The following is a 27325-nucleotide window of genomic DNA, read 5'->3' as shown; positions in this document are numbered from 1 at the left end:
ATAGTTACTTTTTTGGGCGCTGAATATTGGCTGGGTTGTAATTTTTTGCTGAAACTTTAAATCAGGTGTAATTTTCATCGAAAAAATGACAATTTTATTTTAGTGGAAATATTTGTTCTTTTACTCCACTTTTTATCAACTTGACTCAAAACAACACATTCCAACACAACTCAACTCAATTTTAATTTTTTGGCAAAGAATAATTTTATTGTTCACAAAATATCGATATTTCCTCTTAAAAAAATAAGCTTTTGACTAGTACCCATAAGAAGATACATATCCCAAAGGCGCTGAATAAACCAATGGGCTATCTGGTAAAGGTGCTGAATAAGTCAAGGGCACAGCTGATAAGGGTGCTGAATGGACCAAAGGAGCTGAATGAACCAAAGGTGCTGAATGAACCAAAGGTGCTGAATGAACCAAAGGTGCTGAATGGACCAAAGGAGTAGCAACTAATGAAGGTGAATGGGCAATAATATGTGTAATAGTTCCCGGTTTAGCAGCAACACTTGCAATCAGAGCAAACATAACAATGATCTAGAACAAAAATACAAACACTATAAATTAAAAAAAAGGTTAAATTTTAAGATCAACTCACGTATTTAAACATTTTTGAGTGAAGTTTTTTTTTTTGTTGAATCTTTCTTTATAGAAGCAAGAATTATACTAAACCGGTACTCACCTTACACTTTCTTTTATTTAAGTTTAACATTTTAAATGAATTTTAACTGTCACAGAAGTTACGAAGACTGCTAGGTAAGAAAATTACCTAATTAGTATTCATATAACATTGCTTTCAATTGGCGTCAAGTTGAGACCGAGATAATTTCAATTTTTGCTTTGATTTGATAACAATATAATTATTATTTGTCGGTAGATTGATCACGTTTGTTACAGTTGTTGTTTGTATTTCGTAAGCAATAAATTTGTTGATATAGGTATAAATAGAATTTTCCCAATATTTGTAGTAAGATTGCATTACTTCGTAATTGTAATTAGTTCCTGTTTCATAGACCCCAGGTCGCACTTGTCGCACTTATTGTACCTACTTATTGCACTTATCACCACTTATTCATACCTAACGTATTTGTCGCAGTTATCGAAACACATCGACACCTGTCGCATTTGTCGCACTAGACGCATTTGTCGTATTTGACGCATTTGACGCATTTGACGCATTTGACGCATTTGACGCCACTTGACGCATTTGACGCACTTGACGCAGTTGTCGTACTTGATGCACTTGTCACACTCGACGCACTTGTCGCATTTGTCACACTTGACGCATTTGACGCAGTTGACGCATTTGATGCACTTGACGCAGCTGTAGCACTTGACGCATTTGACGCACTTGTCGCATTTGACGCACTTGACGCATTTGACGCACTTGACGCATTTGATGCACTTGACGCAGCTGTAGCACTTGACGCATTTGACGCACTTGTCGCATTTGTCGCCACATTTGATGCACTTGCCGCATTCGTCGCACTCTTTGTACTTTTCGCAACTATCGCACTTGACGCTCATGTCATATATTTAAACTTATCTCAAGCTATCGCAATAGCGCTCATCGTGATATACACATAAAACATATACCTAAACGAAAGTACCCACCTACAAAGAATAGAAACATGTAACACCTTATCTGTAATATATGTATACTTCCTGCGTTCCTGCTCTTTATTCTTTCTGGAAGCAGATGTTTTTTCTTTCATATTAAGCATTCTCCAAATCAAAATAATAAAAACAAAAACTGTTTTTATCACAAAATACTCTTCCTCCACGAGAAATAAAAACAATAAAAGTAGACAATCTCTCCTGGTAACGAGGATATTACACTTGCAACAACCGAGAAACTTTTTAAGTTTTTTTTGTTTTTGTTTTTAGTGTAATGACATCACGTATATCCTTTGGAACCTAGCTAAAGGACTAACGTCAGAATTGAAAATAAAAGAAAAAAAAAATGGAGCAACCTGAAGCAATAATCCTTTTGTTTTGTTTCATAGAATTCCTAACAAACAAATAAGTTGCAAAAATATTACATTCCACAAAAAAGGTAAATGATACCAAATACCTACATCACCCAACTAGGACTCTATGATTTGGTCAGACTGTGTTTTCACGAATTAACAGTACCAAAAACCTCAAAAAGAAAGAAAAAAAAATAACTCCACCGGCTGAAATGGGGAGGTTAAGGGTATGTACGTACACATTTATAAAACTCGTTAGAACTATGGATGAATACACCTCTCTACTATAACTGGATATCAGAAACATAGGCGGATCCAGGGGGGGGGGGGGGGCACGGGGGCACGTGCCCCCCCCCCCCAGAACTTAAAGTTCATACTTAAAGGAAATCAAACTATAAGAGTTTTAAAAATATATGAATAATAACAGAAAGAACTTGAGTGAAACTCTTGTCTATTTCTGGCTGAAAATGCGAATTTTGTTGATTGTTGCATCCCTTTCCCATGAATAGCTCCACCTCACAAATAAATAAACGGCTATTTGTTGGGTACACACGAATTTTTTTTTCGATTTAAAAAAAAGTGAATTTTCAAAGTGATTTTGGTGAAAAATTTTGATATGGACATCGAATGACATTGAATGATATAAAAAAAATAATTGTATATGCAACTCTATTTTTTCATACAGAGGGGTCAAAAAATTTGCACTTTTTTCGTTGTTTTTTTTTTTAACATTAGTGTTTTTAAAATAGCGGAACACGTCACAAAATTGCATAAACTATATATTATAGAACTGCTGGATATGTAGAACAAACTTGCATTTCAGAAGTTTGCCCAAGTTTGCACCCCGAAAATAAAGACCTGGTCAATTTGGCTCCAAGAGACCTACAATTTGAACACAACATTCTTGAGGTATAAAACAATTTAACCCCTTGTAGCCCCATGTGACATTTCTGTAACAAACCGAAAAAGATTGCATAAAAGCTCTACAAACTATTTTTTTTCTTTTGAAGCTTCTAATATTATAATCTTTAAGTATTGCTTTATCGAAATAGTACTTCAAATTTCTAATAAATAGCTTTTTCTAACCAATAGTTTTTAATTGACAGTTAATGTTGAAAGTTGGGCTTTTTTTGAAAATAAGCAAATTTGTGTAAAAACTACGAAATTCAGAAAAAAAATAGTTTTTGTTAGTAAACCCCACGGGGTTTTATTTTTGGATTTTAGGAAAGTGCCTAAAAATTAATATTAGATAGTTTTTTGCTTGAATTTTTGCATTTTTATATAAAAATAAATTATTTAAACTTTTTTTTTACTCCCAAAATATCGAAATAACTAAGTAAATAATGACTTTATTGAATTTTAAAAAAATACGTGTTTTATTAAAGATAAAGGCCAATCGATTGACTTATTAATTTTTAAATTTACGACCTTGGGTTACAAAAGGTTAATGCAAATAAAAAAAAACAAAACTGGGTTTCCCGGCAAAAAAGTATGATTCAGTTTTTTTTTTTGTTATTCTTAGGAACTTTAATATTTATTAGAATGAAGTCTTTAGTATTTGACTAAAAACTAATAGGTCATTAACTAATGGTATAATTATGTCCATAATATTGCAAAATTTTATACAAAATCAATTAAAAAACGTAAACATTTTTTTTTCAAAATTTCATCTTTAAAACTTAATTTCTCAAAAACTATTTGGTGAAACAACTTAAGTCAAAAAATTAAATAAAGAATTGTACGTGCATTTTCTGATTTTTTATATTTTTTTTCTTCCGGCTAATCCAGGAGTAAGAGGGTTAGCACTTAAGTGGCTTTTACTGTAACAAGAAAATGAAAATTTTTCCTTCCGAATAACTTTTTGGTCATTTGGTACCTATTTGATGTGGGAAATGTGCCTAAATATTTTTGGCCAGGTTTTAGACCACTGTGGGTCGTTAAAATTTTCTGCTTGTTAGTCAGTCGTATGGTACTTCACTTTATTTCTAACTGTTATTGCTGTTTTTTTTGCCAACCCGTCCCTTGTGCCCCCCCCAGAAAAAAATCCTGGATCCGCCCCTGATCAGAAACATGCCAAACTTTTCTCCAGAATAACGATGAAGTTGGGTTTTTCTTTTCCGAAGACAATGGATAACATTCTGCATGCTTAATTAAGTTTCAAATTTAATAATCCTTCTCTGTCTCTCTCTTACTCTTGTTGCGGGGATATCCTTCGTTTCGTCATTTTTGCCATATACCCTCCCAAACGAGCTGAAACCAACCTACATGCAATACCGTGCCACATTCCAATCTTGTATGCAAATAGCTGGCAGAAAACTTTTGTCTACATAGTTTCTCGTGATGATATCGAACGGCAGAGAGATCCCCCCAGATTCTAGACTCATTCACGCACGCATATATAAAGCTATCTACTCGAATCCTTGGTTATATTCATGAACCAAACTTTTTTGGTTAGCTGAGTGTTGGGGTACAAAAGGAGGGGGACAGGGAACTGGGCTCTTCCGAATATGGTGCATTTCTTCCTGTGTGTTCTCTCTTGTGCTAAGGAATAACTTTTTTTTTTTTTTTTTTTGTTTAATTTCATTTTTCTCTTCGTATCTTTTGAAGAGCGAACACACAGGAAGCAAGGTTTTTCAATGCAAAATTATTATGGTGCTTCCTCAGAATATTGCAAAGAAGAAACTTTTTTTGACGCAGAATTTTGTGTCAGTCAGGTTTTTCAATGGTGCGTGTGTCCTTTTTTTTTTCTTTTTTTTTAATTCTCTTTTTGTTCTTCCTTCCATGGAAGATGCATAAGACTGATGAAAGGGTATAATTGAGTATGAAGCTTTTGTTCTTGATATTTCATCAGGATGTGTATGGGCTGCTAGGTTGAGGTAACGCTGATGACAGGCTGGTGTTGGTTTATTTTTTTTAACCAAAAAACTTTTCCAATTAGTGCGAAGAAAAATTTTTCAGAATTGAATGTTGTGGTGGTATATAGGCAAAAAGGCACATATGAGTTTTATAGGTATAAGATTGTTCAAGGTTTGATTGAAAAAAACATTCTATAACCAATGTTCTGGCATACACAAGTGCATTGGCGCTGTGGTAACGCTTCGGTGTTTTGGGAACAGCCAAGTGTTTTTTGCCGCAGCGTTACCGCACGAATGATTACATTTAGAGGCGGTACACACATGCGTCATTTGAATCTATAGAAATCATACACAGGTTTGGTCACGTTGGGGTAACGCTGGTGTGATTTAGGAATCTGCGTGTCTTTTTTCTCACAGCGTCACCGCACTAGTGGTTACATTTAAGCCTACTGCACACAAACAACTTGTTTCACGCCATTTGATTTTATAGGAATCATACACAGGTTCGGTGAAGCAGTTGTAACGCTCTTCTGTTTTGATAATCGTACGAGTACCTATTTATATTTATTCCCGGTGCACACATGCATTTTTTTTTATTCTAAAGGAATCATACATAAGTGCAGTAAAGCTGCGGTAACGCTTCGGTGTCTTGGGAACATGCGATTTTTTTTCCCGCAGCGTAACCACATAAATGATTTCATTTAGGCGTTTTTGGACACCTTTTGATTCTAAAAGAATCATGATAATGGGCAGTGACGCTATGGTAACGCTACGGTATTTTAGGAACCTGTGAGTCTTTTTTTCCCGAAGCGTCAGTGCACGAGTTTAAACATTTGGAACTTGTGTTTTATTTTGACGCTATCTGATCTTCTAGACATCATACACAAGTACAGTGACGTTGTGGTAACGCTGCGGTATTTTGGGATTTTGCTTGTGTCTTCACACAAACGCTAACATTTAGACCCGGAGCACACATGCTTCTTTTGCAGCCATTTGATTCTATTGGAATCACACAGAAGTGCGGTTGTGGTGACGCTGTGTAACGCTACGAAGTTTTGGGAATTTGGCAAGTCCTTTTCTGGCAGCAGCATCACCGCATGAGTAAATGCGTTTTTTTCACGCCATTTGATTAATTGATACATAAGTGTGGTAACGCTGAGGTAACGCTGCGACAGAAAGGATTCCCAGGTTCCGAAAATAACCGCAGTTTCCTGAGTTCAAATTGACAAGCCATACAGATAGATCATGGGAAAACTATGATCATCTGTGAGAAGAACTCATTAAAGTTCCATTTAACACCCAAGAGGCTCTATATACATAAATATTTCTCTCTGCAACTTCTAAAGAAACTACTTTCACGTTAAAAAAAAAACAGGTGGTTTTCTTTTAATTAAATGCTGAAAATTTATTCTCACAGAAACAATAAGAATCCAGTCTCAGAGCATCTTGAGTTAAAGGGAGCCAACAAATAGGGTTTTTTCCACCCAAGACCCCCTCGCACTATAAAAACGTGCAACTATCGTCATTATAACCACTGAAAGAGCTTCTTCCAGAATTCCATTATGGACTTAATAAGACGCAGTACCATTGACAAAGCATCCAACCGGTATACCACACAGCTAACAACTACTACTTTATAGCATCTAGCACAGAAGTACTGCTCGACTTGCCTTGAAAATTATTGGCCTGAAACGTGTGCATGGTTGGTATTCCTCTGAGAATATTTATAAAATACACCTCTTCTATGCAAATATATACAAATAAAAATAATAACTAAGTCTGTGCCAGAATCTCGTTGTATTTTTTTTTTTACGGTAAGTTTCTTGCTTTGTTTTTATATTTATTTTATTTTTTTTTTATGAAAAATATTTTTAAGGTTCCTACACTTCTAAGAATTTAGGAGTAGGAATTCTTTGAAGCGAGTTGTGAAAATGTGAAAATTATTCGCTCTAAGTATTCGAATACAGAAATACCTACAACTTAAGGTGGAAAATATATAAATGTGAAAAACACGCCTCGAGCGATTTTTTATATTTTCTTTTTTTTCTATGCGTGTTGCCCTCAAGGATTCTATAGTGGCTTCTACACCAAAGAAAAATGGTTCTTGTTAAGTTTTTTTTTTTTTTTTTTTGTGTTATTGTGAGAAGCCACCAAACGATGCAATTATATTAAGGACACGTAGAGTTGGTGAAAAACACAAAGGAACAAATGAAATTGGTCTCAAATTTTCAGGTATTGTTTTTTTTTTTTTTGTTGGGAATTTTTTTAAGTGAATTTACCTCTGAGAGTGCTTTTTTCTTTGACTTAATCTTTTTAAACGAAATTCTGATTGAATTTTTGTACTGTTTTTTTGCTTTAAGTGAAATTCTGCTCGGATTAGTGTAATTAAAAAAAATAATAGAACCAGACTGCACATTTTACAATTTTTTTGTCTTAACTCTTAAAACTTTGCAATGAATAAAAATCCAAAAAGTGGCATATTCAACGAATTAGGTCGATTAGTCCGAATCTGAGATCCTTTTGACTCCATTACGTCCTGGTTTTAAGTAAAGTGCAAAATAACATTAACAAATCATAACGAATTTTAAAGGCGAAAAATATTTTTTCGGACGTTTTTTTCTTCAAAATTTTGATAAAAATTTAAATATTAGTTTTCTTTTTAAATTTTTTTACCTATAACTTTTTTAATATTCACAATATCAAGAAAATGTTCTTAACATAAAATACGGGAAATTTATATGTCCACGTTGATTGTGTTACCATAGGATGAAAAGAGTTCGATATATTTAATAAGAACTTAAAGTAAAGATGGCAGCCAAAAGATGAATTTCGCTAGTGATTATGATATACAGACAATTCTCTATCGAATAAGAAAAAAATAAGATTGGGGTGGTACAAGCTATTGGGTCAAATTATAAATGCACTGGAACCTCTCCCAAACTAAAGATATCGACAGCGGGCTTGTATTCAAAACGTTGGAACGCTGACCTTCGGGTGTGTTTTCAAAGCAAAAACGTTTTCAGCAGCTTCTTTTGCCGATTATCGTCATTAGTTTGGGAGAGCCTTTACGGTAGAAGTGTTGCCAAAGTTGCTTGGCAAAAATAAAAATTAAGGGTCACCCATAAATATCTAGGATTTTCTCGTTAAAATTAGTAAAATCACGAATTGCCTAAAAAAAAATATAACAGTTTGGTTCAGTAAAATCACTAATTACTCAGAATAATCACGGGTTACTCACAGTTTCACTCGTAAAATCAACAGTCACTTAGATAAAATCACGATTTACTTTAAAGTAAGAACTGGAAACACGTCGTTAATCAAGTTGTATCGTTAAAATCATTAATCGCTTGCTAATATCAATCACCGTTTCCCGCCCAAAAAAATCTCGACATGCTTTGGTTAAATCAAATAGTGCTCTGGAGAAATCACGGGTTGTCGCTCGTAAAAAATTGCGGCTCATCCAATAAAATATCAAGGTTTTGTACGAGTCGTTTCAGTTAAACCAAGAGTTTTCTCGGTAAAATTACACTGGTAAACAAATTTGCACATTTTTTATGTTTTATGAAGCTTCTTAACTGTTTTCTTTTTTAGTGATTTAGCATCGATGATTTTAAATCTGTCCTCAGTTTTTTTCTAGCAGCTTTAGTTTGGGTGGTCTAAAAAATCGATGATAGAGATTTTTTAACAGGAATATCTCGAAAACGCGAGCTGACATCGGATTCGAGTTCAGCACTCTAAAAACCGTCGAAAAAATTCAAAACCCTTGTTGCCCAGTTTTATTATTGCTCTGGTAAAATAAATAGATTTCCCCAGTAAAATCAAGAGTCGCATTTTCCCCAATAAAATCACAGACAGCTCTGTTAAATCACGGCACAGTGGGTCAACTCCCATACAAAGTGCGGTCAAAAATATAATGACCATTTTTTTTTTAATGAAACTCCTGTATTATCATTTTATATGATTTATTATTGCGAAAAAATGCATCAAGTCAGTTTTTTAAAATTTTGGTTATTTTTAAAGAAAAATAAAAAAAGGTAAAAAAATTTTTTTTTTTAAAATATAAAAAAAAAATGGTTAATGCCGGAAATGGACCTGCCTGTCAGTCGAGCACTTTACCCTTAGCCTCTAGTTCAGTCTTTTATAAAAATAATAGTGCCAAAAAGGAATTTTTTTTTGTTTTACGTTGTAATTTTTTTTCTCCGTGTATCGTCATTTAAACTCGTATTACTCGAAAAGGGGAAAAAAGGGGAAAAAACTATTATTATTTCGAAAGGTAGGACGGTAATCTTCAATTGAGAACTTAAATTGTAGAGGGCACTCGAAGGCAAACCAACTAAATCTCTAATTTAATGAAAATTGAGCTAAATAAAAATGGTTAAAATTGCTTCGCTAACGAGCCCCATTACAATTAGCCTTAATGTTATTTAACAATATAATTTATGTTTTTAAAAAGTATTAACCTTCTCGTTTAATATCCATAACAATTTAATACTGTTCACAACTTTTAACACCCGCTATCACTATCGCAAGTTCACACCTTATAAGTGCAGCGATTAAAAAACTGTACCTTTTTTTATATACCGACTTTGAATGGCTATTAAGAAATGAAAAAAAGGGTAACCGTCAAATTTTTTTTGGTTTTGGTTCGATGGGAGATTCGAGAACGTTGTTTAATCATTGGATTTTAAAAAATTGACATTTACTTTTTTTATTTTTGACCTATGGCGGGGCCCACGTGCACGGGTTTTTATGCTTAAACAACGACTTTCCCTTGTAAAATCGCATCAATTGATTAAAATCTATATGTTAGCTTCATTAGCCCTTCTCGAAGGTTTAAAAATGTTTTTTTTTTGTAACCAGAGTGAATTAAAAATCACAGTCACATTATATTTGTGATTGAAAAATCACGACTTCATACAAAAATGTACCTCCAACGACGGCTTAGGTTTTTTGAAAATGGGACATTAAATATTTTTTTAAACCTTGGTTGTTGGTTAAATTACTACAAAGTGCCAACAAATTTTTTTTTTTAATAACATATTTATATTTACATATTATTTAGGTAAAAAATAACTTTTAGGGCTATGAATCACTTTTGGAGATGGGAAACGGGCTCTGCAAAAAAGATTCAATTCAGGGCCCCAAATGGCTAGGTACGGCACTGGTGACACATGTCACGTTTTTGATGTGATAACGTCTTATAAATCGATGAACCGTGGCAGCCACCACAAAAAAGTGACGCCATTTTCTAACGTTACACTCTCGCACTTTCGCAGTGCGGCAAAAAAATTCAATTCAAAATTAAAAATAAACTATTAAAGATACAAAAATCTTCTATAGCTTATTTGAAAGATATTAACCTAAAGCTTAATCCAAATGAAGGATTTTTAAAAATTCCGTCATTTAATAGGGTAAACAGGGGTAAAACGGAAAGATAAAATTTGGGCTAAAATCTAAACGTGAAGTCGTAGGGAATTGATTTTTTTTTTTGCTATAGATAGATGAGATTAATTTAAGAATAACTGCATTTAAGAAAAAATTCTAAAAAAAATTTGAAACTAAGCTATAACGTTTTGTTTGATAGTTGTACACGTGTTGGGGCTATGACAAAATGATGATTTTGGGTAAAGGAAATTTTTTTTGACAATTCTAAAGATGCCAGGTGAAAGATTAGGAAAAAAAAATTAGGCGTTTTTTTCCAACACTCTGCGTTTCGAAATATGAATTTTTGAAAAACACCTTATTTTTTAGGGGTATTTTTGGGTAATTTTTGATTTTTAGCTTTTTTTTGGAGCGTTCAAAAAATCTCCAACTAAGAGGACAGAGGACAAAAAATTGGAATCGTTTAGTGAGTTTTGACTAAATAACGGAAGAAACAAGTTTTTAAAACACACGTTTTTTGACAGTTTTTAACCGATTTTCATCGTTTTTTATTTTGATCTTTATATCTTTAATAGATACAGATATAAGGTATGTGGAATAATGATAGACCATGACTACGACTACATGTGTGCGAAGTTTCAATCATTTTCTTAAGGGGTTATATCTAGTTGTAAGTGCGAAAAAATGTTCTTTTTTGAGAATTTTTTGTGAAGAGCCATTTAATTATATAAACATAAAGAATACATGTATATATAGCAAATTTAATGTATTAAAAGAATTCGCTGTGTATTTAAAAAAATATTGGGTTCCGTTATTTTTGTAGTAGATCTCCTAGACGACCTCCAAAAAAAGGTGTCTGGCGGTGAGCAAGATGTCTATGATCCAAATCACCTAAAATTGAAAAATCCAAAAGATTCATTTCCAGGATAGACGAATGCAGGTAATGAACGCAGGAATAGTCAAAATTTTAATTTTGGACAAAATGGCGGCTTCCCAAAGACCAAAATCGTTTTTTTCACGAAAATTTACACTTTAAAGTGGCATAAAAAATTCAATTAATGTCAAAAACCTTTTTCCTTTGTTCATTACCTGACAAAAGTATCAAAGAAAATTCAGTAAAAATTTCAAGCCGATCGGTCCAGCCATTCCGGAGTAATCGTGCTCACCGACTTTGAAAACTCAGTTTTGAGAAAAACGCGTTTAAACATTTTGGGAACCATGTAAACTAAGTTAAAAAGTCTTCACTAATATGTATTTTCTCGGAAACTAACTGCTTTATCAATGTGAAACTTTCGGACAACATTCTTATATATATGTACAACCAAAATATGCAAAAAAAATTATTTGATTTTTTTCAAAATTACAACTAGATATAACCCCTTAAACACAATTTTGAGATAACGGTAAAATAAAATTTTAGAATTCAACAGGTTATAACTTTTGACCAAGAGCAGATAGGAATGTTATTAAAATTTTATGTAGGTTGTTAGGGAAAAAAATAGAATTAATGAAGTAAGAAGATAAAAATTCATGTTTTTTTTTGCTTGTTTTGATGAAAATGATTGTTTTCAATAAATCATTTTTATACTTTTTGCTCATTGTAAAAATTTAAAAATGGTTTTATTCTTAAGAAGAAATACTTGGCTTTTTAATTTGCTTTTAAAATAAAAAAATTAATATCATCTTGTAAATTATGATTGTTTGAAATAAGTAAACGATTCAATTGACTCATTTTAAACAAAAGCACACAACCTGTTTTCTGACGACGTTATCACGTAAAATCATCGTCCGTAAACCGGCTTTACAGACAACCTCTTTTGTTTGTTTCTTTGGTTCGGAGTAGTTCCGGGCCCCTTTGAATCATTTTACCTTTTGGCGCCATTCAAGCCTTGGTTCTATTCAAGGAAGACAAAAACTGCTATCACTGATCTTTTTGGTCCTGATAGACTCATTTTATCGATTTTTTTATATTTTCTATGGGGCATTTTTTAAGTACCTAGACCATTTCTCTATATTATTCTCAGACTTCTTTGCCTTCAAAATTGGTATTAATCATGTCTTGGAAAATATAACACCTTGCCTACACTTTTTTCCAGCAGTACCTATGTGAGCCGCAACTAACAAGTGTTTAACTCTTTGCCAAATAAATCAAACTCAAAACCATCGAAGAATATTAAATGCACTATTTCTTAGCCAAAGAATGTATAATTTTGTATACCATCACAAAACCTTGAATGCATTATAACCTAAAGAATAACTTAAGATACTATCGTCATTTTTCGTGTTTTAATTTGTTAAGCATATCACCAGCCACAAGTCGTGTTGAACAAGACTTCTTACACCAACAATTACCCTCATTAATGTGCATTTTTTTTTTAAAGACTTCTTTGACTTTGACCAGCTTTGTTGATATAGTCTTTTTAAACAAATTCAAAAAGACAACAAAAAAAAAAAATTCAAATCCGTTTCGCACCAAATCATGATGGGTGGACAGACAGTTAGTAGTTTTTATGATGACAAGTAGTTCCCCTCATGCAGATCACGAACTCACTTTAAAGAAAAAAAAAAAAGTCTTAGACAAACAAATTGGCTATAAATACCTATCAACGGTCTTTTAGTTAAACATAAACAATTCACGTCTGTGACCAAAAACAGTCAAAACAAGATAACAAAAAACCCAAAAAAAAAATGGCCAAGTTTGTAAGTTTTAATCAAATTTGTCAATTTAATAAAAAAATTAGAAACTGATTCAAATTTTTTTTATATATCCTTTCAGATCATTGTCCTTTGTGCTTTTATCGCTACTGCATCGGCAGGTCCTGGTTTAGTGGCTCCTTTGGCTGGCGTTCCTTTGGCTTATGCTTCCAGTCTACCTTATTCATCTCCATTAACATACTCGCCTTCCCTGGCTTACACCTCTCCTGTGGCATACGGTCTTGCATCGGGAGCAAGCAGTCGTATTGATATCCAAAATAACTACAACGTTGGACCACAATTTGCAGTTCCGTTTGCTGCTAGAATAACTGCTCCATATGCCGCTGCTCCATTTGTTTCAGCTCCTTTAAGCTATAATTTTGCACAATTTGCTGCTCCTCAAATAGCTCCAGCTCCAGTTGCATTAAATGCTCCTTTGGCTCCTGCTCCAGTAGCTGTTGCACCTGCTCCAGCTAAAATTGCCGCTCCAGTACCAGTTCCATTTGCTGGTCCTCAATTTATTCCTGCTCCATTAAGATACAGTGCTCCTCTCTTAAGCAACTACAACGCTGCCACCCCTGCATTCTATGGATCTCCATTGCCTTACGCCTTCCCTGGCCAGATCAACGCTTATCCTTTCGCCGCTCCTCTTGCTGCATCTCCAGGAGTACCAATTGCTGGTCAATTTGCTGCTCCTCCATCAGTTCAATTAGCTGATCCTTCGACAGCTGCAACAACCAGAATGACTGCTGTTCCATCGGAAAACTCATCAGAAGCCGATTCAGTAGAAGCTCCTGCTAAGCTTGTCTCAGAAGCTCCCGCAGCTGCAGATGATGAACAGAAATTTGCTACTCCTGCTCCAGTTGATGGACCACAAACAGCTCGTGATGCGGCAAGTTCAGCTCAATCACCTGTTGCTCCAGTGCGTAACAATAATAATAACTAAAAAGATCCAGGAAGACTGAAAGCTTGTCATTTTTTAATAAAATTAGAAAAATTACTTTTTTACCAAAACAAATTTTATTTTTTTATTCTAAAGTAGAGTAGGTACAATCGGAATATGTGACCTAATATTTTTTTATACTATAACTTTCGAACAGTTTTGATCGTTAGGGTGGTTCGGTCAACTCGCCGACTTGATTCCTGAGTCTCGAAGATCTTCTTAAAGATTTTTTTTTCTTTTTGAAGAGTTCTCTGAGATAACAGGGTTGTAAAAGAATATGAAATCAGTATTTAAATTTTATCTACCAGGTATTCTTTTGAGAATGCAAGTAGTCTTTTCATTCTTTTTGTAGTAGGTAGTTTCTTTCTTTTGAAGTCATTGTATTCGTTATTTGTAGTCTTTTTTTCATCTTTATAAACCCACATCTACGAAAGAAAAGTATGGATTCAAAAGGAATGCAAAGACCTCAAAAAGAATGCAAGAAATCTATTATTCAGAGTCGGATCTACAAAAGTACATAATTGATTTTTTGACCCACCCTAATGTCTAAGCCACAGACGAGACTTAGTACAATAGTACCAGTTGATCGTAAGCTTCCTTTTAGCTTCTTTGACCTATTTTATATTGAACGGCATGAATTGATCTTTAAGGAATAAATATGGATTAGAGTTGCGTGTAAAACAAAGTGTTTTTTTTTATTTCTGTAAAAAGTAGCCCTCCTTTCGAAAATGTTGCATACAAAAGCTGTATATAATAGAAAGATCTATAGCTTCTACACGGTAAAAATTCTGTCCTAGTTTTTAGGACTATCGATTTATAGGCTATTGATTATGTAGTTTAGAAAGGAACTAAGACGTTCCCGGGTTTTTATTGCAGGAATCGTTGAATGGGTTATAAAAGAAGATAAAACCGCGGAGTGCTATTAAATGAGAGGGTGGTAACTGAAGATAGGGGTGCAAAAGCCCCCATTTTGGTTTTTTCAATATACCTCGTAAACCAAGCAAAATTTTGATATATTGCACATAAAACTTTTTGTAGAGAATTAAATACAACAATTGTTTATTATGGGAGGGTGGGTAAATGTCCCCCCGTTTTGGCGGGAGGGGCAATTTTCTAAAAAAATACTTAAAATAAAAAATTTTTTTTAAAAAACAACGGCAACACTTACAGTTTTGATTGATACTTTTTTCAAAAGCTAGAATTATAAACTTAATATTAATTTTAAAATGAAGTTATTTTAAATCAATTCTTTTTGAAATAAACGAGTGATTCCGATAATGAAAGTATTTGTCCATTTTTCAATTTTCTCAAAAAGTAGAAGGCATAGGAACATTATGATTTTCATGATTTGATAAGAAATCAATTAACGCAGTTTACTTTGTCGATCAATTTCGTATTGAAGTTCACAGTCTTTGTGAAAATTGTACTCAATGTGCTTTTTAAACTTTTTTTTCACAAGTTTTGACTTTGAAATCGGGTATTTCAAAAACAATTGATTAAAATAACTTCATTTTAAAATTAATATTAAGTTTATAATTCTAGCTTTTGAAAAAAGTATCAATCAAAACTGTAAGTGTTGCCGTTGTTTTTTAATAATTTTTTTTTATTTTAAGTATTTTTTTTTTAGAAAATTGCCCCTCCCGCCAAAACGGGGGGACATTGACCCCCCCTCCCATAATAAACAATGATTGTATGTAACCCCTCTACAAAATCTCATTATCAGTTGTTTGTGCTTAAGTTATCGTACTTTCCCCTCAAATGTTTCTGTTTTACTTGAGTAAAACTAAAAATGCGAAAAAAAGATAGATTAAAATGGCCATACTTCGGTTAATTTTCAATGAAAAAATTTAGTGAGCACAGCGTTTTGAAGGAAATCTAATCTTATTTTTTTCTTTGGAGCAATGTTTATGTCTATCTCAACCCAAAAAAAATGTACAACTAAAAAAACAACTATTGTGGTATGGAAATTTTTTTTTCAATTTTTAAAAAACATTATTCCAATAGGAAATTTAATTCTCTACAAAAAGTTTTATGTGCAATATATCAAAATTTTGCTTGGTTTACGAGGTATATTGAAAAAACCAAAATGGGGGCTTTTGCACCCCTATCTTCAGTTTCCACCCTCTCATTTAATAGCACTCCGCGGTTGTATCTTCTTTTATAACCCATTCAACGATTCCTGCAATAAAAACCCGTGAACGTCTTAGTTCCTTATTAGCCTGTTTTTTCGACATAATCAATATCCTATTAGACTTTCTTCAAAACCAACAAAATTAGGTTTTAATTTTTGTATTTATTTTTTTTTTACTAATTTCAAATATTTTGAATATACAAAACAATAAAAATGTAATCAAAAGTTTAAAGGTCTAAGATATTTTAATAAAAAACTAATTCCTAGGCACCTAGATTATATTCTTAATCTTGGTAAGAGTTGAAATTCAATACACGTCTTCTTTTTTTTGTATTACAAGTAGCTATATTAAATTTAAATCAAACTATATTAAACGTACACGAAGAGGGGACCCATTTTAGAATAGAAATAAAGGGTTACCGTAACCTAAAAAGGTACACATTAAATTATATTGTTCGGAAAAATAATGCATCTGGTAACCCTTTTTCTGACAAAAATTTGAAAATTTAGAAATGCAATTTGTACATTCAAAGTATTTAACTTAAATAATTTGACAAAAATGTAACAATACGATTTTTTGTCTTATTTCTATCTTTTACGTTTTGTTTGGATCAAAAAAACAGTGTTTTTGGAAGTTCAAAATTCGATGCCTAAAATTGTTCACGTTTGAGCAATTCTGATTCGAGTTGAGAAAAAAAAAAAACAATTTGCTTTTTATGGCAAAATCTGGCTAGCCAAAATTAGTGCCAATTACGGAAAAATCGATCTTAAAAAATGATCCTGAACTTTACAATTTGTCTGCTGAGGTTTGGACAGCCACCAAAGTCGGAAAACTCGTCTGATTTTGAAAAATTAAATGGCATTCGCTTCGTTAAATAAAAATCTAGGGGTGATATTTTTTAGTTTTTTTATTTGTCTTAACAAAAAAGTTATGGCCAAAAAACACAAAAAACACAAAAAAATTAATTTAAACATTTTTGGACTTTCGTCACCACTGTAATAATAAACACATTTTCATAAAATAAACGCCATTCGCTTCGTTGAATAAAAATCTAAGGGCAATATTTTTTAGTTTTTTTTTATTTGTCTTAACAAAAAAGTTATGGCCAAAAAACGCAAAGAACACCAAAAAATTAATTTAAAATTTTTTGGTGTTTTTTTAAATTAATTTTTTTAGTGTTTTTTGGCCATAACTTTTTTATTTAACGAAGTGAATGGCGTTTATTTTATGAAAATGTGTCCATTATTACAGTGGTGACGAAAGTATAAAAATTTTTAAATAATTTTTTTTTTTTTTGCGTTTTTTATGATATAACTTTTTTGTTAAGACAAATAAAAAAAAACTAAAAAATATCTCATCTACATTTTTATTTAACGAAGCGAATGCCGTTTAATTTTTCAAAATCAGACGAGTTTTGCGACTTTGGTGGCTGTCCAAACCTCAGCAGACAAATTGTCTGCAAAGTTCAGGATCATTCTTAAAAAACCTTTATTTTTTTTATTTTTTTTTTCCCAATATTATTTGTCTGAAATTAAAGTGTAGTTTTTCTACATAGTCTTTAATAAAAGGTTTTAAAACATGCATCCCAAACTTTTCAAAAATAGAAAAAAATCGGTAAATTTTTTGATTTAAAAATAGGCAATTTTTTCAAATTAATTTCGTCAAAAATTCAAAAAATCAATATTTTGCTGAAAAACATTATAGTGGAGTAACTAAAGCTCAAAAATTGGCAATATTAGGGAACCCGGCCGAACAGCTTAGATTTTGATGATCTTTTTTTTTCAAACGTCGGTAATTAAAAATAATTTAAAGTCTATAGATTAAAAATTGCCGGTGTTGCCGTTTTGATTTTTTAAATTTAATTGAAGATTTTTGTGAACAAAAAATTTTGTTTTCAAAAATTTTTCTTAAATTTCATGAATTAATTGATTCCAAAAGATTGTTTAGAAAATTCAAGGAAAAAAAATATATGGGAGTGAGGGACAATCTTTCATCGTTCAAGCGATAGATGCAATTTTCTTATTAATTGACTTCAAACACAAAAAAAAATATTTGAACACAACGGCAGCACCTACAATATTTAAATGTACATTTTTAAAAAGCTAGAAGCTTAGTCATATTTATAAAATTAAAATTAAATTAATTGAATTAAGGGCTTTTGAAAGAATGGTAACTCAATTCAGATTTTTATAAATTATTAGGGAACCCGGCCGAACAGCTCTGATTTTGACGATTTTTTTTTTCAAACGTAGGTTAATTACCTAAATACTTTAAAGTCTATAGATTAAAAATTGCCGGTGTTGCCGTATTGTTTTTTTAAATTAAAATTAAATTTTTTTTGAACAAAACCATTTTTTTTTTTGCTTAAATTTCATAAAACAAATGATAGCAAAACATTCTCTAGGTAATTTAAGGAAAAAAGTATAAAGGAGTAAGGGACAATCTTCCATCGTTTAAGCGATAAATGCTATTTTCTCACAATCTGACTTCAAACACAAAAAAAATATTTTGAAAACAACGGCAACACCTACAATATTTTAAAATACAATTTTAAAAAGCCAATAGCTCATTCTTATCTCTTAAATTTAAATCCACTAAATTTAATGAAGAGTTTTTGAAAAAATGGTCCTCAAACTCAGAATTTAAAAAAAAATGTTTAAAAAAAAATTTAAATGACTTTTTTCCAAACTTTTTCTAATAAAATATGAATTTATTTTTAAAAAATGTTTGCCATATTTATTATCAGTTGAATTCCGAAGAGGAAAAGGTAATATATATTACAGTTTAAAAAAAAAAATAAAAATTACTTCAATTTCAATGGGTCTTTTTGATAAAAACTGAATTTTTGCATTGAAATAATTGATTTTCTCAAAGACTTTGGTAAGTAAGAACTTTAAATTTTTTCTATTTAACTTTCAACAGTAAGGGTTATTAAATTAATAAAAAATAATTTTATATTTAGAAGTTGAACTTAAAAAAAAAATAAGTTTAATTTTTTCCAAAACTTCTATTCAAAAAAGTTCTTCGAAAATGCAATACTTTTTAATTTTTTTCATAAACCGTAATACATATTGACATTTCCTTTTATAATTTCAGATCATAATAAATATGGCCAAAAAAATTTGAAAAAAAATGCATTTTATATTACGAAAAAGTTTTAAAAACCACATGTTAAAATTTTTTGAATAATTTTTATTTTCAAAAATCTGAATTGAGTTACCATTCTTTCAAAAGCCCTTAATTCAATTAAAATTAAATTAATTTTAAGTTTCAAATTGGCTCAAAGCGACATTTTTCTGCTCGTTCGCCGTTCAAGTTAAGTATGTTTTTATTAAGTTTGTTCTTTTCTCTTAAATAAACCATACAATTTTACCTCATTAGTATGTGCATACTATTTTTAAATATTTTTTAAACTTAAAACCCAGTTTAAAAAAAATTAATTTGGACATAGAACAATTCCTATAAAAGTACGCACTTTCCTTAAATAAAAAGTCGACTTAGAACAAAATATGATGGAACTTCAATCAAGAATTTTCAGAATGCTACTTCTGTTTTTATTGTTTGATGTAAAATTAAATTATATTATCTGCTGAAAAGAATTTTTTTAGACAAAAACCATTTTCAAATTCGGAAAGAGTGTTCGGCGAAGTGTTCAAATTCAAATCGATACCTTCCTGCAAGAATGTATTAAGCGACATTTCTTAAACTGTTCAGGAAACGCAAAAAACAAAATTACTCTGTGAGGAAATGTATCGGCTGCACAATTTTATTTTCTCTCTAGTTTCATTTGTATACATGATAGAACAACTAAAATGGTACCAAAACGTGGTGCTCAACTTATAGTACATTTAAACATCAAAAAGTCATTTTCGAAAAAAAGGTATCGAAATTTTTTTGTAAAATATAAAAATAAAAAACCAAAAAATCGTAATTTTGAATTTTTCTCACTAATTTTGAGGTTAATAAAAATATGGTTTTAGTAGAAGTTTTAGATCTTTTTATTATCTAATTTTGACAGGAATCGTAAAAAACCATGATTGTTGAGACCAACCCCACTTAACAGGGAAATGCAGGTATTGAGTTTTTGTGGACTTATAGGTTCCCTCAAGACACTTATGCATTCAAAATAGTCATTTCTAAGCAGAGTTCATTGTTTGCGTGTTCTGGAGATATGTACCTACTTTTTAGCTGGAAGTAAGTTAAAATTGGCGTTAAAATGGCGGTAGGTATCAGCACAAATATTTGTCTGAAATTATAAATATTTGGCACCTATTAGCCAAAATCTAGATTAACACATTTTCATAAAGTCTTCTAGACCAAAGACTATCGTTTCCTATAGAATGCTCTCAAGATAGTTACATTATCTGAAATTATATTGCAACTAGTTCTCAGTTAAGTAATTCGTTTAAGTTGATGTGACTAGACTATAACAATCCTATCAGTGCCCTTACCTAATTCAAAATTTCAACTCATTAACACGTTTATTATGATATTTCATAATGTACGGTAATTCCAAAAAAAAAACTCCAAATACAAAGGTCAAGTTAAAACTATAGACGTTCAGATATTTCGGATGAACGAACAAACGCCCCATTAAACAAAAAAAAAAAAAAATATCTCCAAAAAAAAGTAAGCAAAACTTATTCATGTTTTGAATTTATAATTATTTTACAGCCAGTAGAGACACGTTCACTGATTGATCAAATGAAAAACTAAAGAGGTATAAAATGACTTGATTTGAAGTAATAAAAGCATTATAACGACTTCACACCTCTTGAAGCAGTTTAAATAAACAAAATATCCATCTCAATATGTTCAAATACGTGAGTTTATGACTTTTGAAATATTCCAGTAAGGATCTTTTTGTAATTTTGATTTTTTTTTCTTGTAGACCGTTGTCATCTTTGCTGTCATCGCTTGCGCAGTTGCAAAGCCAGCACCAGGACTTCTTGCTGCACCACTTGCATACTCTGCTCCATTGGTTGCTGCCGCTCCAGGAGTTGTCACTGCCACCAGCAGCCAAGTAATTGCAAGGAATTACAATGGAATTGCTACTGCACCAGTTTTCGCTGCTCCTGTTGCCAAATATGTTGCTGCCCCGGTTGCTGCTCCCTTAGCTGCTGCACCTCTTCCTTTGGCTGCTGCACCATTGGCTGCTAAATATGTAGCATCTCCATATGCTGCTCCATTGGCATACTCAGCTCCTTTCGGTTACGCTGCTTCATATGGATATGCGTCTCCATTGAACTACGCTTCAGCTCCTCTTCTGTTCTAAGAAGGGAAGAATGATAACGGAAATAAATGATCATGATTGACTCAAAGAAAGTCGGTTTTATTTTTTTTTATTGTTTTACTATCAACATGACGATTTGATGAAAAATCACAAAATTTTCTATTATTTCGAGATTTCAACCAAACTTGCTCATACTTCTTACAGACATAATCGATCTTACCAGAAGCCATTTATTTTATATAACGAGTCCTGCCAATTTAATTTTTTTTTTTTTATACAACATAGTACAAAAACGGTCTTGCCACCACTTTCGCTATATGAAAGTCTTAGAATAAACTGCCTACAAACAAATTTTGGGAAAGGAGGTGGGTTGGAGAAAAAGGGGTATGGGTGTCAAAAATTGTGTTATTTAAGATTTCTGTGGAAAGGGGAACTCCTATCGTAAAAAGTTAAATACAAAAGTTGAAGATAACAAAATGATCTTTTTTCAAGTCAGTTTTTTATATAACCTCAAAAAAAGTGAGAAAAATGCAAAAACTTTTTGGAAAAATTGTAATTTTTTCATTTTTGTCGTGCCACCCGTGTACCGACAGAGGGTTATTAATAATTACCCAGGGCATTTGAAGGTGTTAGTTCCAAAGTGGCTAATTTTAAAACAAAATTATGTATATGACAAAGTTGTAAAGCATATAATTTTGTACAAAAAAGTTCTGAAATCTGAATTAATTAATAATAATTACTGCTTAATGTTATTTTTAAGGGCTCAAATTTTTTGTTATTTTTTTGTTGGGTATTTCTAACAAAATTTTGATATGGGAGTCAAAAATACAATACCTACATATTTTAATTCAAATTTATTGACATTTGATTGCATTAAATATTATTTAACATTAAGCATTTTAATTTAAAATCAAGAAGTAGGTATCTCTTTTTGCAACTTTTCTTCCTTTCGATAATCTATGCGAATCAATCTTAAAATCGACCAGGGTTCGGATTTTACTTCGATCGAAGTAGATTTACTTCGATTTTGGGCAAAAAATAAAATCTACTTCCCTACTTCTCTTTTTCAGGATCTACTTCTATTTCTTAATTGAAAAATATTTTTCAAGTAATAAATTTAGAGAAAGGGATTTAACTTCAATTTTAAATCTGGTCGAGGCATTGAGAAATAAAGCTCAACTGATATCTCAAAAGATGAATGGAGGCCAATATTCTTCGAATTCAAGATAGAAATAAAGTTTGTCAAAGTAATTTTGACTGATTTTGAAGAATTCCGGATCAAAAATTTGTTAGATTATGCTGAATTAACCGTTTTACCATTAAGCACCGTTACATCTTTTGGAAAAGATCATAATAAAAAAATAAAGAAAAATAATTTTTTTTGAATAAATTTTTGGAAATAAATGTTCTGAAAGTTTAATGTTGAAATCTACTTCCGAAATTTTGGATCTACTTCACTTTTTTTCAAATTTGCTTCGAAATTTTGAAACTGAAGTCCGAACCCTGAAATCAACATTTCCTAAGATTTGTTTTTTTAAAGAACTCAATTCTAAACCATAAATGAATGGAATTCCTTCTCTCGTTTGACAAAACTCTCATCTTTATGAGATAGCCAAAAACTATTTACTTCTTTGATAAAATATCAACGATGGATGATGATGATTTTGCATCGTTGGTCCTTGAATGGTTTTTGAAGAATCCAAATGCAAAATATCACTAAAGATTCCATTTCAATCTGCATTAGTTTTAATGCTCCTATCTCTCTCTATCTCTCTCTTTCTTTTTGAAAAATAACTGCATGCATATCTGCATCAAATGAATTCACAAAGTTTTCTCAAAGACACCTCAATATAAACCTACAAACACACAAACAAGTAATATAAACGAGAAAATAGTGAAACCACTATTCGTCCTTATATAGTGTGTATCGATCTAATGTTGTGTATAGCATCAATACTTAGATATTACTTCACTTTGAAGGGTTATTTTGTTCAATATTATGATTGCTTGAACAGGTAAAATAATGCTATAGTATAAAAACCAATGCCCTCCTCCCAATACCCTCCTCCCAATAAACCTCAAACCTCCTCCTCAAATGATGCCTCCAATGCCACCTGAATTACCATAAAGACCACAACCAAGTACAGAAAGAGAGTGAAACTAGAGTAGACTTCCTGTACACACAATTTCCTTGGAAAATGTATACATTTTACCTTGAAAAAAAAAAAACAAAAAAAGAGAGAGAAAGAAGAGGATGAGAGTGGAGAAAGACATATTAGGAAAAGCAGATGTTGGTGGTTTTTGTTTGAAAAAGTTGGTACCAAAGTGCAGTATAGCGACAGCTTGGGCCAGGCTAATGGGAAAATAACCAATATTTCTTGAATCACCATCATCAGTCAGGACTCTGGTAATGGGTGTGGGTAGGTTAGGTTTAAAGTTAAATTTTGATGTGCATTCGAAAGGAAGTTTCTAAGGAAGTTTTTTTTATTATGTAGTTTTATTAAATCAAGGTGTACCTGAAATCGTGTAACTTTTGCCATATTAAGAGAATGTATGAATTCTAACTTATTCACTTTCGGATTTTTTTCTTTTTTTTTGACTTACCAAGTTTGGTATCATTCTTAACACAAATTTCCAAGGATAAACCATTTTTCTTTGTATTCTTTCCATTTCCATTAGTATCATGGTAGCTCCAAAGCCTCACTTAATTATACTTAAGTACTGATATCCTCCTACGATAATTTACTTCCTGTTCTCCTTAGTCCAAGTCATGTATTTTTGTTCCACACAAAATCCACTCCAAAGTACTTTATGCATAATGTTTGAAGCAAATTTTTCAAAAAGGATAATACACCCGCTCATTATTAACAAAACGAAGAAGTCATAAAATGAAATTTATTGTCCTGCTTAATGTATATACTCGTACCTACTCCAGATTATATTATTTAGGTCCTTGCTTTGTGGATATAAAAAAAAAAACAAATTCACGTGCGAAAGAAGAATGTGCTGCGCATAGTATAATTTTTTTAAAAACATTGCTCCATTATCGCTGAGAACAGATTATGCATTTAAATTATTATGAAAAAGAATATACAAGAACTGTAACCAAGAAGAACGATGTTTTGGGGTAATTATAAGAGTTTGAGCTTAACTCACTTTTAATCGCTTCTTTAGTAAAAAAAAAAAAATTATAGTAAACTAGTTTATTTATATTAAGATATTTTTATAAATTCAAAATTAGTTTATCTGTGGCATAATGTAGCTTACAATACATATGTATCTGATTTTAATGAATCTGAGCAGATCTAAATAAGTTCTCTTATAAATGCAAAGCGATTAAAGTAAAGTTAAATAAAGCTATGATTTTAAATTTTTCTATACAATTTAATTTTTAGGCATTGGATAAGGTGGAGCTACCGGCTCACTGGATGTACTTTCATTCCTTATTCCATTAGGATGATAACTTGAGATGCTTTTACTGGCATGGTATCAATTATTTTTCAAACAACACCATCATAACATCACCAAAACAATGCCACAACATCGCTGCAACACCACCGAAAAACTACCACAAAACCCTCACAACACCGTCACAGCATCGTCACAACACCACCTCAACACTATCACAATACCACCACAACACCGACACAACACCCCCACAACACCGCCACAATACCACCTCAACACCCCCATAACACCGCCACAACACTGCCCTAACACACCACAACACCGCTACAACACCACCACAACACCACCACAACACCGACACAACACCATCACAACACCACCCCAACACACCACAACACCGCCACAACACCGCCACAACAACGCCCCAACAACACCCCAACACCACCGCAACACATCCACAACACATATACAACACCGCCACAACACCACCCAAACACACCACAACACCGACACAACACCGCCAAAACACCGCCACAACACCATCACAACACTGCCACAACATCATCGAAACAGAAAATTATAATAAAAAAGTTTGCCGGGGTTGAACCAGCGACCTCTGGGTTCCTGAGCTATGCTCTTTCCTCTGCACCAACCAACTCTTACTTTTGACAGAACACATTTAAATTATCCTGATATTTTTAAGTTGCATGTCAATTTTGTCAATTATGTATATCTCACAATTATTTAGGTAATTCATAAGTTTCTTAACACAAAAATTTCCTTTTGAACCTTGATATATATTTCCGTACGTGATATCAATTGCAAAATAATATTTTTTTTTTTTTCATTATTGACTAATTGATCTATATAATTTTATTTATTTTTTTCCAGCGCCATACAACACCTATATCATCGAATTAACAGAGTAAGACATCTTTTTAAAAATTCAGGTCACGCACAATGAGGCCGTCAAACTTAAAATAATAAAAAAATCATTGCTACTTGTGATTTGGTATAAAAGCAGCTCACCAGGAATGAGTTAAGCATATTCAGTTCATCACTGTAAGCAATCACAAAACCAAAACAAACAAACAAAATGGCCAAATTCGTAAGTTTAATAATTTTCGACAGAAAGTCCAAACAGTTTTTATATTTTTTGTATCCTTCTTTACTTTTAGATCATTGTCATCTTCGCTCTTATTGCCTGTGCTGTTGCCAAGCCAGGTGTACTTGCTCCACTTGCTGCTGCTCCAGTTGTTGCTGCCCCTGCTCCATTGGCCTACTCTGCCCCATTAGCCTACTCCGCACCATTGGCTTATTCTGCCCCATTGGCTTACGCCGCACCATTGGCTTACAATGCTGCTCCATCAGCCGCCGAAGGAAGTAGCCGCATCGATATTCAAAACAACTACGCTTACGCCGCACCTTTGAGATATGCTGCCCCAGCTGCTATCGCTGCTCCTTTGAGATATGCTGCCGCTCCAGCTGCTATTGCCGCTCCATTGGCCTACTCTGCTCCTTTGGCTTATACTGCACCAATTGCTAAAGTTGCTGCACCAGTTCTTTTGTAAATCTTCAAAAGATTTTGGTTGCCGCCCCTTACCGAGAAAATGACTGATGAAAAAGAATAAAATTACTGTTAAACAAAAAATCCGCCATTTTGTTTTTTGCTTTTTCCCCATTTAAGAACCTAATTTCAAGACTTGACCTAGTTTTGCTAAGGTTTCCCAAACATTTTGTAATCAACGAGACAAATTTTCCTCTTTCGCCTCAAAACAGTTTTCTTAATCAAAACATTAAAATTATTCAGCTGAATTAACACCCCCTCAAAAACGTATATGTACCAAAAGTAAATTGCAAATGTTAAACTATTCATAATTTTCCATTGAATTATCACACAGTTTTCGAAGGCATCGTGTTGTGGCACCTTTACACATTAGCACGCTTTGATTTGAATAAATTAGCAGCTCCAGTTTTGTGGGGTCTTATATACTAGCTATGCTCTTTAAAAGCTCCTGTGAAAACCATGAATCATGCTTCTGTGTAAATTTCAGCACAAATTAATCAAATCTTCAACCGAACATCCGCACCCGGAACCTTCTGCCTTCAAGCTCCATCACCATAACGTTAACTTCCATCTTTTAGATGGCAATACGATGTGGCATTTTCATTTCTTTCTGCACACTTTCGTTCGATGTGATTTTCAACGTTCCTTGATATATCCTTTTTCTCTCTCTCTCTCTCTCTCTCATTTGGGTTCCCTTCTGTACTCAATCTTTCTTAAATCCATAAAAGCATGCCACTGGGTTCAATGAGTTCACATCACATCACTCTGATGGGAGTTATAGTAGACGACGAAGGACGTGGTTCTGGGGTATTGCCTTACAACACCACCATCATGAAGCAGTTAGTATAGCAGTAGCAGCTGAATGGTGGAATCACAATCCAATATCGCGCTCACCAAAAACAGGCAGCTCTCTAAGACCAAACAGCAAGAGGCGTCTTAATTTCCCAAGGAAGTGCAAAATTTATGTCGTCTCATGATTCCACGACTTTGATTTCACGAAAAAGCAGCATAACACTCGAGATGAAAATTACCAACGGATTTACATTTCCCAAGGATTGTGTCACTTGATGTTTGATTATGGTGGTTTGAGTTTTTTTTTTTTTTCTATAATATGGAGGCTTGTGTCAAGCACCACAGAGAA

The 27325-nt window shown here is 32.5% G+C and overlaps 5 protein-coding genes across 8 annotated transcripts in view; 4 read left to right on the top strand and 1 right to left on the bottom strand.

Annotated features, from left to right (window-relative positions):
• Nucleotides 1-21284, top strand: part of LOC129909204 (cuticle protein 16.5-like) — a 79524-nt gene extending 58240 nt beyond the window's left edge. The window contains exon 2 of the mRNA XM_055986235.1: nucleotides 20868-21284. Coding sequence (XP_055842210.1) covers nucleotides 20868-21251 — 384 coding nt within the window. The 3' untranslated portion in view covers nucleotides 21252-21284. The remainder of the gene's footprint in view (nucleotides 1-20867) is intronic.
• LOC129909208 (A-kinase anchor protein 14-like) lies at nucleotides 256-723 on the bottom strand. The gene is made up of 2 exons (XM_055986243.1): nucleotides 599-723; nucleotides 256-537 (listed from the first exon to the last, which is right to left on the bottom strand). The coding sequence occupies exons 1-2, from the start codon at nucleotides 608-610 to the stop codon at nucleotides 256-258; spliced, it is 294 nt and encodes a 97-aa protein (XP_055842218.1). The 5' UTR covers nucleotides 611-723.
• LOC129909205 (cuticle protein 16.5-like) lies at nucleotides 349-26248 on the top strand. 4 transcript variants are annotated; one of them, XM_055986237.1, is made up of 4 exons: nucleotides 349-461; nucleotides 1888-2056; nucleotides 25509-25725; nucleotides 25796-26248. In XM_055986237.1, the coding sequence occupies exons 3-4, from the start codon at nucleotides 25714-25716 to the stop codon at nucleotides 26186-26188; spliced, it is 405 nt and encodes a 134-aa protein (XP_055842212.1). In that variant the 5' UTR covers nucleotides 349-461; nucleotides 1888-2056; nucleotides 25509-25713; the 3' UTR covers nucleotides 26189-26248. The 4 variants fall into 4 exon arrangements, with proteins under 4 accessions (XP_055842212.1, XP_055842213.1, XP_055842215.1 ...); XM_055986238.1 differs by having other exon boundaries at nucleotides 1888-2197; XM_055986239.1 differs by lacking the exon at nucleotides 349-461 and adding an exon at nucleotides 1613-1821.
• LOC129909203 (skin secretory protein xP2-like) lies at nucleotides 12885-13909 on the top strand. The gene is made up of 2 exons (XM_055986234.1): nucleotides 12885-12907; nucleotides 12984-13909. Exons 1-2 carry the CDS (start codon nucleotides 12896-12898, stop codon nucleotides 13845-13847), a joined length of 876 nt encoding a protein of 291 aa, XP_055842209.1. The 5' UTR covers nucleotides 12885-12895; the 3' UTR covers nucleotides 13848-13909.
• LOC129909345 (LIM domain-containing protein A-like) lies at nucleotides 24679-25200 on the top strand. The gene has a single exon (XM_055986431.1). It carries the CDS (start codon nucleotides 24679-24681, stop codon nucleotides 25198-25200), a length of 522 nt encoding a protein of 173 aa, XP_055842406.1.
• Nucleotides 26249-27325: the final 1077 nt, after the last annotated feature.

Source organism: Episyrphus balteatus, chromosome 2 (assembly GCF_945859705.1).
Source record: "Episyrphus balteatus chromosome 2, idEpiBalt1.1, whole genome shotgun sequence".
NCBI lineage: Eukaryota > Metazoa > Arthropoda > Insecta > Diptera > Syrphidae > Episyrphus > Episyrphus balteatus.
The sequence above is the reverse complement of the archived record's forward strand: the minus strand, read 5'-3'. Positions and strand labels throughout refer to the sequence as shown.

What these genes read in the sequence shown, in the direction of transcription:
- LOC129909345 (XM_055986431.1), top strand. Translation starts at nt 24,679, where the DNA reads ATGCTTTTACTGGCATGGTATCAATTATTTTTCAAACAACACCATCAT.